This window comes from Schistocerca americana, chromosome 5 (assembly GCF_021461395.2).
Source record: "Schistocerca americana isolate TAMUIC-IGC-003095 chromosome 5, iqSchAmer2.1, whole genome shotgun sequence".
NCBI lineage: Eukaryota > Metazoa > Arthropoda > Insecta > Orthoptera > Acrididae > Schistocerca > Schistocerca americana.
The window spans coordinates 677,527,734-677,542,509 of record NC_060123.1 but is presented as its reverse complement, the minus strand read 5'-3'; the positions used below and the strand labels follow the sequence as shown (position 1 = coordinate 677,542,509).

Sequence of the window (14,776 nt, the reverse complement as noted above, 5' to 3'; positions counted from 1 at the left end):
GGTGGAAATAAAATAAAATCTGAAACTAATCGCATACTTTAGCCTTCAAATTATGTGAATGTATTTTAATTCACTTGATAGCTCCCGGCCACAGAAACATATTTTGTTTTCATGTGACATGAGAACTGTAAAAAAAGAGGCACCACAAAAATTACTAAACGTAAACACGGGTCACGTGGAGACTACTTTTCAAAAATATGCTCATTTTGTGGCACACATCTTTCTGTCTGATACATAAAAAATGTGTGTTCAAAGAAATCTAAGACATGTTATTTGCTCTTTAAGTGTGTCATGGTGCAGTGCCACGCCTCTGCACAGAGCATTCTTCTACCACACATCACTGTATTTCACTCTGCCATCAAACTATATTCAGGACAGTGGAAATTAAAGTGTCCTGTGGTGCTTCTCCTGCTCCCAGTCAGCCAGTTTGACATCCTGCCCCTCTTAAAAAAAACTGCTATTAATACCAGATGGGATTATTTGTAAACGTGAGAACAAGAACTCTTCAGAAAATTTGCACTCTTTATTCCCTATTAGCTAATAACTTCCTGTTTTGTGCCACATAAAATTAAATATAGGATGTATAAAACCAGTGATGACAAGAGACAAGCAAGACAATACACATTTCTTCAATTCTTAAGTCCTAGCATTGTTTTCTCTCTAACCTTGCTACAGCTTTACATGGTGTGCTTTCCTTTCTGCGAAAAAACCTCTTACTTCATCAAAGTTCGTCAAACGTTTTGTTACATGAAAAAAATGAAAAAACAAAATGTCATAGTCTAATACTGAAAAAGCTGTTAATACAAATAATACCCAAGGCTGGTGTGGTTTCTTGATCTGATTGTGTGTATTTTGTCACTGTCTACTACATAAAACTAAATAGGACTGTTTAATATTGCAGTAATTGTTAAAAACACCAAATAAATGAGACTGTTCTGCCACAAATGGTGGTTTTTATAACACAACAGAATATAATTCACAAAGTACCAATATCAAATGCCTATTAGGCGTACTACAAGCAAAAAGCTTTATGTTAGGGAACAGTTTCACATTTCATTCATACACTCCAGGTTCTCCAGCATGAGATCGAAAAGTAGTACTAAGAAATTTTTATATAAATTTGGAACTGTAATACTCTTCCATAATTTGTGTGATGACCTCATTTCTTCTCCTTTCTCATTCTAACAAACAATTTTGCCATCACTAATTCTGTAGCTATTCCTGCCATTTTCAAAATTTATTCTTCATTTATCTTCACTAACGCTGCCACAATCACTGATTTTCTTACCCCTCATTTGTTCTCCGGTTAGGTGTTACTTTGTTTTCATACAATGCGTTTTCTGTGCTACTCCCAGAATAGAACTTATGCGGCTGCTAGCTGGGTACTGTACAACTGGCCCTTACAAGTGTAGCGGTCTAGCCAAAACTTTTCTGTCAAAATTTCATTTCCGTGGATACACCGAGAAGATAATACATAATCTTTCTTACCTGTTGTTCCTGTTAGTCATTTATTTCCACTCTGGTGGTCTGAACCTATAGATTTCGCTAGTAATTATAACAACTCTGATCATTTGCAAACCTAGTCAACCACACAAACAGACAGCGACTGGCACTCACCCGTTCGGCTTTATTCTGCTCAGCTCGTATAGCAGGAAAGTTTATTTCTAGATGCAACGGGGATTCCCCTGGCAGAGACATCATGTACACTATGCACAGAGTCAAAACACAATTTATGATTCATTCAGAAATGAACTTATAATGTGTTCAAAAATGTTCAAAAACAGCAGGGTGCATTTCAAAATCATATGAATAATCGATACACCAACGTGTGCTTGATGCTAGGCACTTTGTGAAACAAGGTTTTTTTCCTCAAGAATATGAATTTGCCCCCCCCCCCCCCCCTGAAAGTGCTGCCCAGAGCAGACACCCCGGTTTGTCACCCCTCCCCACATGAATCTGGCAGTTTTGGCGCCCAGTAAAATTTTTCCAAGTAGCGTATGGCTGCTTGCTGCTACTTCTTATACAGCTATAGCCATACTTCTGTAGCCAGAAGTGGGAGAAGGTACTATTGATACGCGACTCAAGGGCGCATGCGCATGAGCCCCCTTACAACTGCTCAAACAAATATAATGTAAACAGTTGTGATGTCACGCTCATCAGAGGCAGTTTGTTTTTATGCATCATTGAATAGTTTTCCTAAAGTCTGTGACACATTTTGCTGTTGAGTGTTGGCAGATGATTGTATGAGCACTGTGTTTTGTTGTTGTATATGGTGCATTTTCTTTGAAACTTAAGTTCTATTTTTTTATTTTATTTTATTTTTCTTTCTTCCTCTCCTTCATGTTTTATTGCTGCAGTATTATTCTGCAATTGTGGGATACAGTAACATACTTTGTTAGAATATTGGTTCTTACCAGTCAAAATTACAAAAATTTAACTAAAAACTAAAACAATGAAAAATTCCCTGAATTCTAAAAAATTCCCGGGTTTCTCCCAGATGAAAAAATTCTCAGGTTTTTCCTGGATCTCCCAGCTGCTCTGGGTTGTATACACCATGGATAAATTTCTTCACATTTTCATGTCCACTCTTGATCCCAATGCTCATCATCCTGAATTGACTGATGTGTATATGATTCCCATCAAATTCTTTGAGGATTTCCTTTACTGACCTTATCTCTACTAGATTTAGGAAGTCAAGAGCTGTGGTGTGAGCTTCATACCACCAAATTGATTTAAGGTAGTGAGATGTATCAGTGCTATACCTTAGCTGTCTATTCTCATGGTTGGTGTTAGTTGCCACTTCTGAGTCTAAGCACGGAATTGTAAAAAGAATGTGCCAGGGGTAATTTATTCGGAATTTTGAATATCAAACACTTCAAAAATGTAAAGCACTCACACTGGAATGCCAAGATATCTTATTCTGATATTCAAACTAGTGCAGAGTTTTTTTTTGGTTCTGTATCTGATGTCCACTTTCTGAGGCTGTAACCCCATGTAGTCATTCAGATCTATTTTGAAACTAGTTTGTTTCGATCAACCTCTAGTTTCACATATTTTCTCATAAATTCTCTAACCATATGGAGGGAAGTTTAGAGGAAAGGAGCCAAGAAGCATCTGACTGAAATTTAGACAGAAATGACTGAACCTGAGCAGCCACAGTCTCAAGAAAGGTGATATGAGCTATCAGCATCTTATCCCTCAAAGGTTCTCACACTACTTGGTAGATATGACTCCAAGGAATTCCAGTAGTGACCTTAGGTTTCGGTTTTACCTCCTTCTGTTCCTTCTTTACCCTTTGTGCTCTCTTCACATATCTTAAAAAAGGCCTTAATATTTGCTGAGCCCAGAGTTACACAATTTCATTTTCCACCCATTAAACAGCACAAAACTTCTGCAGGAAAACAGATATGCTTGTAATACTGCTGAAATCAGCTTGGTAGGAAGGAACATTTTTAAACAGATTCTATAAAGATCTCAGAAACTAAACAAGGTCAAACCAACAACAGTACAACCAATCTTAAAATCACCATGCACTGTATGTGAGCCACATGACCCAAAGTACAAAAGCACTGGATCCTCTGGGTTACCATCGACTTGGAACGTTGCCTTATTAACATTAAAGCCATCATGGGCACCTGAAAAACCTTGCTTTTCAGATTTACTTTAAACTGGGATGCACCTGCCTCAAATCTTTCCACTAAATCTTTTACAGTACTTTTTCTCAAAAACACTGAAGTGAGTTACCTGCTCAAAACCTGGCCCAATGCGCAAACATACAACCAGATCAAACTCAATCACTATAATGTCATAGGCAGAAACAATATCTTGTAGTTGTTTAGCAAAAAACAGCTGCAGTTTGAACACAATACTGTAATTTACTTTTGAATCTGCATTTTGGAGGTAGTGGTACTGTCCGGGAACACATCCGGCAAGAGATTAACAAGGCTGCCAATGTCCAGAGCATATTTGTGACACATAGCAGCCAACAGACACAAATGGATCTCTGGCTTTGTCACAGCAACCCTCGGCAAGTAATCTTGCATTGTCGGTGCTTGGTGCAATTGTCTTGGGGTGTGGAGCACACTACAATTAGATGATGCACCCCCCGCCTGTGCCACAGCAGACTAAATATACACAGAGGCTGATTAGAAATACTTCTTTTCTTAACTGAAACTGGTAATTTTATTTTGCAGTGCACTTACCAAATCAGGAGCTCAATCAAGATTATCCTCTCCTTTGTCAGTGTGGCTATCAGCAGAGTGTATCCAGAATTAGCAGGTGGCATTGCAGGGGCTATGTCTGATGCAACAGCATTGGAGCAATGGCCATTTGCGGTGATTAGCATTCCCATAGACATTGTAACCTTCGTAGTAGCTCAAGCCCACCACACTTCTTTCAGATGCATGATTAGACAATGCTTGCTTGCCTGTATTGCTGAGCAAGAAGTTCATTTTACAGAGCATGAACCAAATACTGAATTTTTCAGATGTGTGCTCTGCAACCCACCAAAATTCTGGGTTCTCAGTCCAGCAAAGGTCGAGCGCAACCTTCCAGTTCATCAAGTAAGCTGTAAGTTAACATGTGCATTTGACATGATCACACCTAAACAACATTGTAAGTGTGGCCAAAAGTTCACAAAGACATAAAGCCACTAAAAAATCTAATGAACTGCACACACCCTTTCTTATGAACAACTTCCGTTCCATCCCCTCACCTACATATCTCCTTGGCTGAGTCCAAAGGACGGCAATAAATTCTTCCTTCCATGCATGTAACTGAAAGCAGGTCACATCATTACGACCCACAGCAACACCAGAAAAGTTAGCCAGTAGAATAGAAAAGATGCAAAGAATCACCTCACTGCCCATGCCGCAGCCACCTATGCCCACAGTCCCCACTCACTCTCTGGCCATCTGTGTTGCGCTGTTCATGTTGCAGGCTTTAGCTCAATATTAAGAAAACCAACAACCTCATTCCAAAAAAATCAATAACTGATGTTAGTGTTCTAACTATACTAATTTATGCCTACCACTAAAGATGATCTTTAATCAATCTCATTCATACAATGCAATCAGATCTAAGGCTGTTGGAATGTAAACCAGTAATGTTTTGCTATATATACAAAGCAATGGACTGGATGCAAATCTGTTATGCCCTGGCATCCCTAGTTCAAAATAAATGGATTGGAAAAGGCCACAAACTGCCCTAAAAGCACACATCTTTGTGATCACATCATCTTATCAAACAAAATTTGAACTGATATAAATGTTAACCACAATAAACCCTTCACTGCTCCTTGCTGGTCACATCACATCACAAACTCTCAAAACCATGGCACAACAACAAACCACAGTAGCATGGCCAGGCTGGAGCTGATGATGAATGGTGAGCATAGAACTGCAGAAGGCAAATGAATACCTCTGCCCAAAATCAAATCAGGTACCATGGTCTTTCCAAGGTTATTAGACAAGATACAAAAATTCCCCAAGTTTCACCTGGTTTCCACAATGCTGGGCACCCTGATGCTGAATGATCCATCAATGCCAGTATGCAGAGCTTGTTAATAGGCAGTGTCTCTCGGATTCAACATCAGGTTGTGAAAGCAGGGATGATTAAAGCAATGGCATATTTATAGAATTAGAGTACATAGGTTCAGGTAAAAACCATAGAGCAATAACAAGAAAATGGAAATAACTAGGGTTGATTATTTATATGTGGTCGTGCGGTAGCGTTCTCGCTTCCCACGCCCGGGTTCCCGGGTTCGATTCCCGGCGGGGTCAGGGATTTTCTCTGCCTCGTGATGGCTGGGTGTTGTGTGCTGTCCTTAGGTTAGTTAGGTTTAATTAGTTCTAAGTTCTAGGGGACTGATGACCACAGATGTTAAGTCCCATAGTGCTCAGAGCCGTTTGAACCATTTATATGTGCTGTCTCTTTGTAAATAATCAGAAAATAATACTCTCATAGAGAAATAGCAGAAAGGAGCAAATGGATAAAGTAGAGAAAGAAAGGGAAAGTAAAACGATTAATGGTGGGTGTGTAGACAAATGAGTACAGAGATCCATTGGAGAAATATGGGACATGTTGCAATGGAAAATTACATCAGTATAGTGAGTGTGGGGTACAGGGAGGAGTATAGAAGAAACTATTAAAAGCATTTGTTCACTGACAGCTCTGTAGAAACTCAGATTTACCTCCAAGCTGAAGTTCTGCTGTTGCTTGAGCCATGTCCCATTCATTGCTCACAAAACACTGATACATCCCATGGTCTTCCTTCTGGAGTGGCTTAACAGATAATTTCTCAGGTGATGAAGTTATCTCAAACCTTGAGTCAGGTACAATAGGTTTCCCATTCCTATACCAAGAAACTCTTGTTATGGGATATCCACCAGGAATGCACATGAATGATGCTTCCTTTCCTACATCCACAACTTGTGACTGTGGCTGTACATGTGCTGAGAGAGGAGCTGGAAAGAAAAGAAAAATTTTAACAACAAATCCTTTCCTACATCCACAACTTGTGACTGTGGCTGTACATGTGCCGAGAGAGGAGCTGGAAAGAAAAGAAAAATTTTAACAACAAATCCACATCAACATTACCCTGTTGTTACATAATAAGTTCAAATATGCCTGCATCTTAATTTTCATTTTAAATGACAGCACATAAGTAGTTCAGTTTGAAATAATTCTTATAGATGTGATTAAAATACTTTTCCATTTTTAATATTACCTGTCACTGTAAGTGTTACTTGCACAGTTTCTTCACCTGCTGAGTTGTTTACCCAACATAAATATTTTCCCTGGTCCTCAAGACGTATTTTGCTGATTCGCATTAAACCTGCAGCTAGCACACTCACACGATCACCAACAGCCATAGGTTGTAGCTGATCATTATCTTCTCTAAACCACCTGTTAACAGACATCAAATACCACTTCAAAACACAGTCACAGCTGTTAAGCATTCCATGTCTGCATTTCATTTTCATTCTGTACATCTAAACAAATGAAAAATGAAGAATTTTGGTCTGACATTCTCCAGTCCCCCATCTCTATCTACAACATATTTTAAAAGAGAAAAAAATGCTGTCATTGATCATGAAGAAAGAGTGGACATTTGTCTGCATGACAAACAGTGGAAGGTAATGAGATAATAGCATCAAGCCACTTGTTTTCATTTATCAGTTATTATTAAATTCTTTTCAACTACTTTCAGAAGTTCCATGATACACCATGGACTGGGAAAATAGTAGTAAAAGCTTTTTAACTCCTCTGCAATTGCTTCCAGAAGTTTCATGATACACAGTGAGGAGAGAAATTAATGAAAAAGTATATGTATTTTGGAGCTACAATACTTGAAAGAAATACGTGTAACTCGAGCAAGAAAGAACCAATGAAAAAGTTGTAATTAAATGAAAAATAAAAAATGAAGATTGAGTGTAATGCACTAAGAGTTGTGAAAGGTCCTTCAGAACAAGATGAATCACAAAATGGGAGAAACTTCTTGGTTCTCAAAGGAGATGAAATAATGACCATCAAATGAGTAAAGATGACCATTCATTTGAAGGAGAGCTAAACCATGTGCAGATGAGGCTAGATGCATGTTGTATACAGTTATGTGGTAAAGGGGTTACAGCAGAATAAGGTAGGAGAGAAGGAGGTTCTTCAGAAAACAGTGTTGATAAGGGTCCATAGCTTTGTAAAACTATATCAAGTAGGGGTGTAGAGAACTAAGAAGTCATCGTGGGTGGGCCAAGGAATAGGTTGGGAAGAGAAGCAGTAGATAATAGGCAGCTGTTTTAGTATTATACTGATCCATTAATAATATAGTATACAAGTTTTGTATGGTATTGGACAAACAAATCAGTGACATTATTGATCGAACCAGATATGATATGGTGTCAAATGTGGTATCAATTACTGTCTCAATGGAGCAGCATATAATCAGGTGATAACATAACCATAAAAAAATATAATACTGTGTACCAGTTTTAACAACAACTGAACAAGAGAATTAATGCGTTTTATGTGTAATTATATCATGATAACTACATTTTTACAGCATGAGTTTGCATATATTTTACAATTTAAAACTTCAGGTTGCAAGATATTGAATTACCTGCAAAATTAAGAAATGGAAAGTCCATGTTGAAATATCAGCAATATTATGAAAGTTTTGATTGCCAAGTTGCAGACAGGCACAATGAAAAGACTGTTACACATTGAATTTTTGGCCAAAGATTTCTTCACAAAGGAAACACACACACACACACACACACACACACACACACACACACACACACACACACACATTCATACAAGCATGCACACCTCATGCACACATGACTGCTATCCGTGGCCATCCCGGTCAGAATGTGACTATGTCAAATGGAAGTAGCAATCTGGAGAGGGGAGGAAGGGGAAGGGGGAGGGATAGCAGGATACGAGTGGGGGAGAGACATGAGTACTGCCTGATGGAGCATGCAGGGACTAGATGATGGCAGGACAAGGCTGCCACGTACTGCGTAAGGATGCTGTGGGGGAGGAATGGGGAGGGGAGGGGAAATGGGGAGGGGAAAAGAAGAGGAGCAGAGAGGGGCAAAAAGACTCTTAGGTGCATTGGCTGAGAGTGGTACACAATGTGGGTGAGGGATGTGATTTGGGAGGAGGTGATAGGACAGAAGGAATGGGAGAATGTGGGAACAGCAGGCTGCCGTAGGTTGAAGCAGTTAGGGTGATTCTGGGAGGCAAGAACGTGTCCTAAGGATAACTCCAGTCTACGCAATTCAGAGAAGCTGGTGATAAAGGGAAGAACCCAGATGGCTTGGGTTGCGAAGTGGTCACCAAAATCAAGCATGTTATGAGATTAACAAGGCTGCCAATGTCCAGAGCATATTTGTGACACATAGCAGCCAACAGACACAAATGGATCTCTGGCTTTGTCACAGTAACCCTCGGCAAGTAATCTTGCATTGTCGGTGCTTGATGCAATTGTCTTGGGGTCCACTTTCCTCTTGGCCACAATATGGCGGTTGCCTCCAGCCCTACACCAAAATATAACCATTTTTGACTTGTCAAAGACCTATTCTCCTTTTCCCGATCCCTGCAATGGAAACTTTTCTCCTGGTCCCTGCAATGGAAACACTTCTTTGCCACCAATCTCTCCAACACAAGCCAACCCAATCCCAACACTGAGCTCTGCCTCTCCCAGTTTATAGTACCATCCAACTGTGATCCTCCTAACTAACCAATCCCTTGTGACCTTCCACGAATTCCTTACCTCAAATCTGGCCTCAGTATCCTTCTCCAGGTCTCTTCCTAAGGACACCAATATTTCAGCAGAAGAAAGAGCAGCTATACACAGCCTCAAAACAGATACTGACCTGAATCCTAGAGACTATTTGGTGGAAGGCCTCTGCCAATTACCGTATTTATGTGAATCTAGTGCACACTATTTTTTACCATACAATGTCCTCAAAATTGGGGTGCACATAGGATTCGATGGCGCATTAGATTCGAGTACAAACTTGAATTGTTTACAGTTTTTTCTTACCATATGTGATCTGAAGTAGCAGAACATTTATTAAACTGTGCAAGAAAATGTAGGTACGGTATCTGTGAATTAAGGAAAGGAAGACGTAAATCGGGTAAGAGGCTATTGAGTTAAAAAAGCTGTTATATTTCCAGTTCTGGATTCTGTTCGCAGGCATCAGGACAAAATCCATTACTGTGATGAGAGGATTTTTTTTCTTTCTTGTTGAAATTTAGGTACTGTCCCATACATTACAATGCACTGTAGTACTTCTTAACCTCATTTCATTATTGTTGGCCTATTACAATACTTTGCATTGTGTTTGCATTAGGTAGTCACGAAATGGAAGGGAAGCAGAGAAGAATATTGTATGTAGCCACTTTCAAGAGTAAAGTAATTCTTTATGCTGAAAAATATGGTAACAGAAGGACAGGAAGAGAGTTCAATGTACCTGAGAGTAACGTTTGCTTACGGAAGAAACAGAAATGAGATTACTTGCAACTACCACTACTAGAAAGCAATTCACTGGACCTCACAAAGGAAGTCATCCTCATGTTGAAGTAAATGTTTTGGAACTCGTCTGAGAAAGGAGAAAGAATGGGCAATCTGCGACTAGTGACACCATAATAAAAAAAGCAAAAGGGTGGCTGCAGCTCTGAATATACCGAGGCAAGAGTTTAAGGCTAGCTGGGGATGGGTTGATCACTTTATGAAACAAACGGGCTTACCTCTGTGACACTGTACAACAATATTCCAAAAGCTTCCACAGGCTTTTGAGAAGAAACTTCACGAATTTCAGCAGTATGTGATCACACTTTGGAATGAGAAGAATTTTTTGATGTGCCAAATAAGCAATGCTGATGAGACTCCAGTTTGGTTTGATATACCACGTAATTACACGATTGACAAGCAGGGTACAAAAGAAGTTACCATCAAAACATCTGGGTGTGAAAAACAGCGTGCAACATAATGCTGGCAATCACAGCAGATGGGAACAAACTGCCTCCTTTTTTAATCCAAAAAATGAAAAGCTATTCCCTGATGATGTCATTCTTTGGAATCAAGAGAAGAGATGGATGACTGAAGCTTTGATGCTTGACTGGTTCCAAAACGTATGGGAACTTCATCCTGATGGGCCTTCCAGTTAACCATCAATGATTTGTCTTGATGCATGTCATGGTCATCCCACTGACAATGTAAAAAAGAAGATCCAGAGCCTACCCAGAGACCTTGTTATTCCTGGAGGAATGACTTCTGCATTATAATCCCTGGGCATTGGTATAAATAAATCTTTCAAAGGTTACGTTTAGGAACAGTACAAAAAATGGTTTTGCGAACCAAATCATGAACTGACTCTGACAGGAAAAATTAAACATGCTGCACCCTACATTATTATGCACTGGGTTTCGGCTGCCTGGAAACGCATTGAAGCACCAGTGATCGTAAAATCATTCAAGAAATGCAGGATGGCAGTGAAGATGATGTGTTCTGAAACAACATCAAGGATGGCAGGGAAGGAGTAAATGAATCTATTTCTGATGTAGACTCTTCCAAGAATTCCAGTAATGATGATATTAGTGAATAATGATGAATGACGACTGAAATTTACAGTATTTTTCTTCATATGTCATGTAGTTAATCAAGTTAGGCGTTCTTTTTTACTAATGAAAATATCACTTATTACCATGATGAGTAACTTAAAAATAAATTGCTGTTGTTTTTCATAGTTTATGTATACATTCACTATTGTTTGAAATAAAGTTAGCATTGTAAAATAAATTTCAACAATACAAAATACTCTACCAGTGATGTGGCAAAATTCCTTTTTCTTATTAATTTAATTTTTAAAACTGGGGTGCGCATTACATCTGGTGGTGCATCAGATTTATGTAAATACAGTATCTAACTCCTCCAACTACAAATTCTGCCATAGTGATTCCATCCCAGAAGTCCAACATAACCTAAAAGCACCAGTTAAAGCCTTAAGCCTTTCCCACAACCACTTCCCAGAATCCATTACCCTCCTCTCTTATAACACCCCACACAATTATCTTCTCCTTGCTCCCCAAAATCCATAAACCCAACAATCCTGCGTGCACCACTGTAGCTAGTTATTGTGCTCCCACTGAAAGAATTTTGGCCCTCACTGACTAACCTCTCCAAACACCTGCCCAAAATCTAGCCTCCCACATCAAAGATACTAACCACTTCCTTCACCTAAACTCCACCGTCACCACCTGTTTACCTCCTGGATCCGTACTCATCACTGTTGATGCCACTTTCCTTGACACCAACATCCCTCATGGTCATGCTGCTACTGAACACTACCTCTTGAAACATTATTCAGACTTCAAACCCACTACCTCATTCCTCATACACCTTACTAACTTCATCGTAACACACAACTACTTCTTCTTTGAAGAGCAGGTACACAAACAAATCTGCAGCACATCCATGGGCACCCACACAGCAGCCTCCTGTGCCAACATGTTTATGGGCCATCCATATGGAACCTTCCTAGACTCCCAAAATCACAAACCCATGACCTGGTTAAGGTTAACTGATAATATCTTCATGATCTGGAATCCACATCCTTAAAACATTCTCTGCCATTCGCATCACCTGGCCATCCTCAACACAGTGTGCCACCTTCCTGGACGTTCACCTTCTCCTCTCCGATGACTCTATCCACACTTCTGTCCACATGAAACCCACCAATAGTACCTGCATTTCATCAGCTGCCATCTCTTCCACACCAAAAAATCTCTCTCTAGCAGCCTGGCCACCCAGGGATGGCATATCTGCAGCGACAAGAACTGCCTTGCCCAGTATGCTGAAGATCTCAAAAATGCCTTCACAGAGAGGCACTATCTCCTAAACCGGATCCTCAAACAGATTTCCCATGCCATATTCCCAAACATCCCCCAGTCCTCCCACCAACCCAAGAACCAGCTGCAAAGGAGTGCCCCATTCATAGTACCGCCTGGGAATGGAACAACTGAACCGCATTCTTCGTCAGGTCCTTGATTATCTATTATCTACTCTGAAATGAGGTACATCCTATCCAAGATCCTTCCCAGCCCTCCTAAAGTGGTGTTCCATTCTACATCTGACCTCCACAACATCCTAGTCCATCCCTATGCTACTCCCAGTCCCACCTGTATCCACAGGAATCTTATCCCTCTGAAAGATCCACGTGGAAGACCTACCCAATCCACCCACCCAGCACTGCCTATTCCAGTCATGTTGCAGACTTATCCTTTCCCATCAGAGGCAAGGCCATCTGTAAAAGCAGCCACATCATACATCAGGTTTGCTGCAATCATTGCTCAGTTTTTTATATTGGTACAATTACCAACTAGCTGTCCACCAGGATGAATGGCCACTGCTTAACTGTGGGCAAGAGCAAGGTTGACCATCCTGCGGCACAATATGTTGCTGAACAATAAATGCTTGATTTCAATGGCTGCTTCATAACCCAGCCTCTATCACCAGATTTTCTGAAATGTATAGACGGAAGTCATCCTTACAACACAATCTCCACTCCCAAAACCACACCGGCCTCAACCTATGGTAACCTACATTCCCCACACCTTCCATCCAACAGTTTCTGTCCCTGTGTCCTTTCACCACCTCCCAGTTCACATCTCTTCACCCTCATTGTGCACTGCTCACTTCCAATGCATTCACCAGTCTTTTACCCCCTCTTTGCTCTTCTTCTTTTTTTCTTCCCATCACCCCCTCTCGCTCCCCCATTCTCCTGATGCTGCACACTTGACAGCCTTATCCTGCCACCATATAGTCCCTGGATACTCCACCAGGCAGGACTCAATTCTCTTCTCCCAGCCATCCCGTGCTATCCCTCCTCTTCCTCACCCCACTCCAGATTGCTGATTCCATTTGACACAGTAGCTTTGTGGCCAAAGTGGCTGGAGATTACAGTTATATGTGCATGAGGTGTACTTGCTTGAATGTTTGTGTGTTTCTTGTGTATTTACTTTCTGAATAAGGCTTTGGCTGAGAGTGCAATGTGTAACAGTCTTACTGTTTTGCCTGCCTGTGACTCAGCATGTCATCTTTATGGTGACTAGCAATCTATCCTTTCATAATACTGTTGAATTACCTGCAAAAGAATTTTTTAGAAGCTGTTGCTTGAGAGATACTTTAAAATTTACATTTTTGTAATTTGAAACTATGATAATTCATTATACAGTTACTTTGTTTCTTTTTGTTGAGTTAGTTTTGTCTCAGTGTTGCATATCTGTGCTGAATGTTTAAATACTGCCTTTTGTTATATTATGGGAATAGACATTTAAATTAATAAATGAAATATTTTCCCAGAAAAAATTGTTCTCTACACACCAGTTCATACTGACTTGCTGCACTTCTAACCAGTCAGTTGTCTTTTACAGACAAGTTTGATACGTCCATATACCTGACACTTGAATCATTTTACAAGATTCAACTTGTTACTTTGCAATAGGACACAGCTTTCTTTTCAAGGTGTGTTCTCTTTGGACATAGTGATAAGGCTTTCAGAAATTTTTTTCGTTATGACTTTCATAAATTAGTATTATGCTGTACAGTAATTGACTTTTTAATATTTAATTGTTAGGAAATATTTTCTGAAGGTATTTGTCTGGCATGTAACCTTCTACTAAAGTGAAACCTAGATGAAAAGAAAAGAAGAGAACAGAAGCTTTTGAAACACGGAGCTACAGGAGCATGCTGAAGATTAGATGGGTAGATCGAGTAATTAATCAAGAGATATTAAAGTGAATTGGGGAGAAAAGAAATTTATGGCACAACTTGACTGCAAGAATGGATCAATTGAAAGGGCATCTGATGGAAGTTAAGCATGAAGTTTAAAAGAGTAAACCACCATTTGACTGTCTTACTACATTTATCTTTTGTACTATCTAGATTTTGGCTGTTTACCTGCTTTGGACTGCCTTAAAAGATATGACATAAGCATTGTCTAACAACTTTTAGCATTGTACTTGATAGTGACATAAAAGACAAAATCTAGATAGTACAAAAGATAAACATAGTAATACAACAGTGGTTCACTCTTTTAAACAGTATTTCGTGACTGTGGCTCAATATCATCGAAAACTCGAAACATCAAGGAACAATCAGTTTGGTTATGGACAGAAGTGTATGTGTGTGTGTGTGGGGGGGGGAATTAAACTGTAAAGGGAGACCAAGCTCTGAGCACTGTAAGCAAGTCCAAACTGATGTAGGTTGCAG

The 14,776-nt window shown here is 39.8% G+C and overlaps 1 protein-coding gene across 1 annotated transcript in view; it reads right to left on the bottom strand.

Moving 5' to 3' along the window:
- Positions 1–14,776, bottom strand: part of LOC124616628 (Down syndrome cell adhesion molecule-like protein Dscam2) — a 375,675-nt gene that overhangs the window by 235,730 nt on the left and 125,169 nt on the right. The window contains exons 6-7 of the mRNA XM_047144953.1: positions 6,728–6,906; positions 6,192–6,464 (exon numbers count right to left, since the gene is read on the bottom strand). Of these exons, the coding sequence (XP_047000909.1) occupies positions 6,192–6,464; positions 6,728–6,906 (452 nt within the window). The remainder of the gene's footprint in view (positions 1–6,191; positions 6,465–6,727; positions 6,907–14,776) is intronic.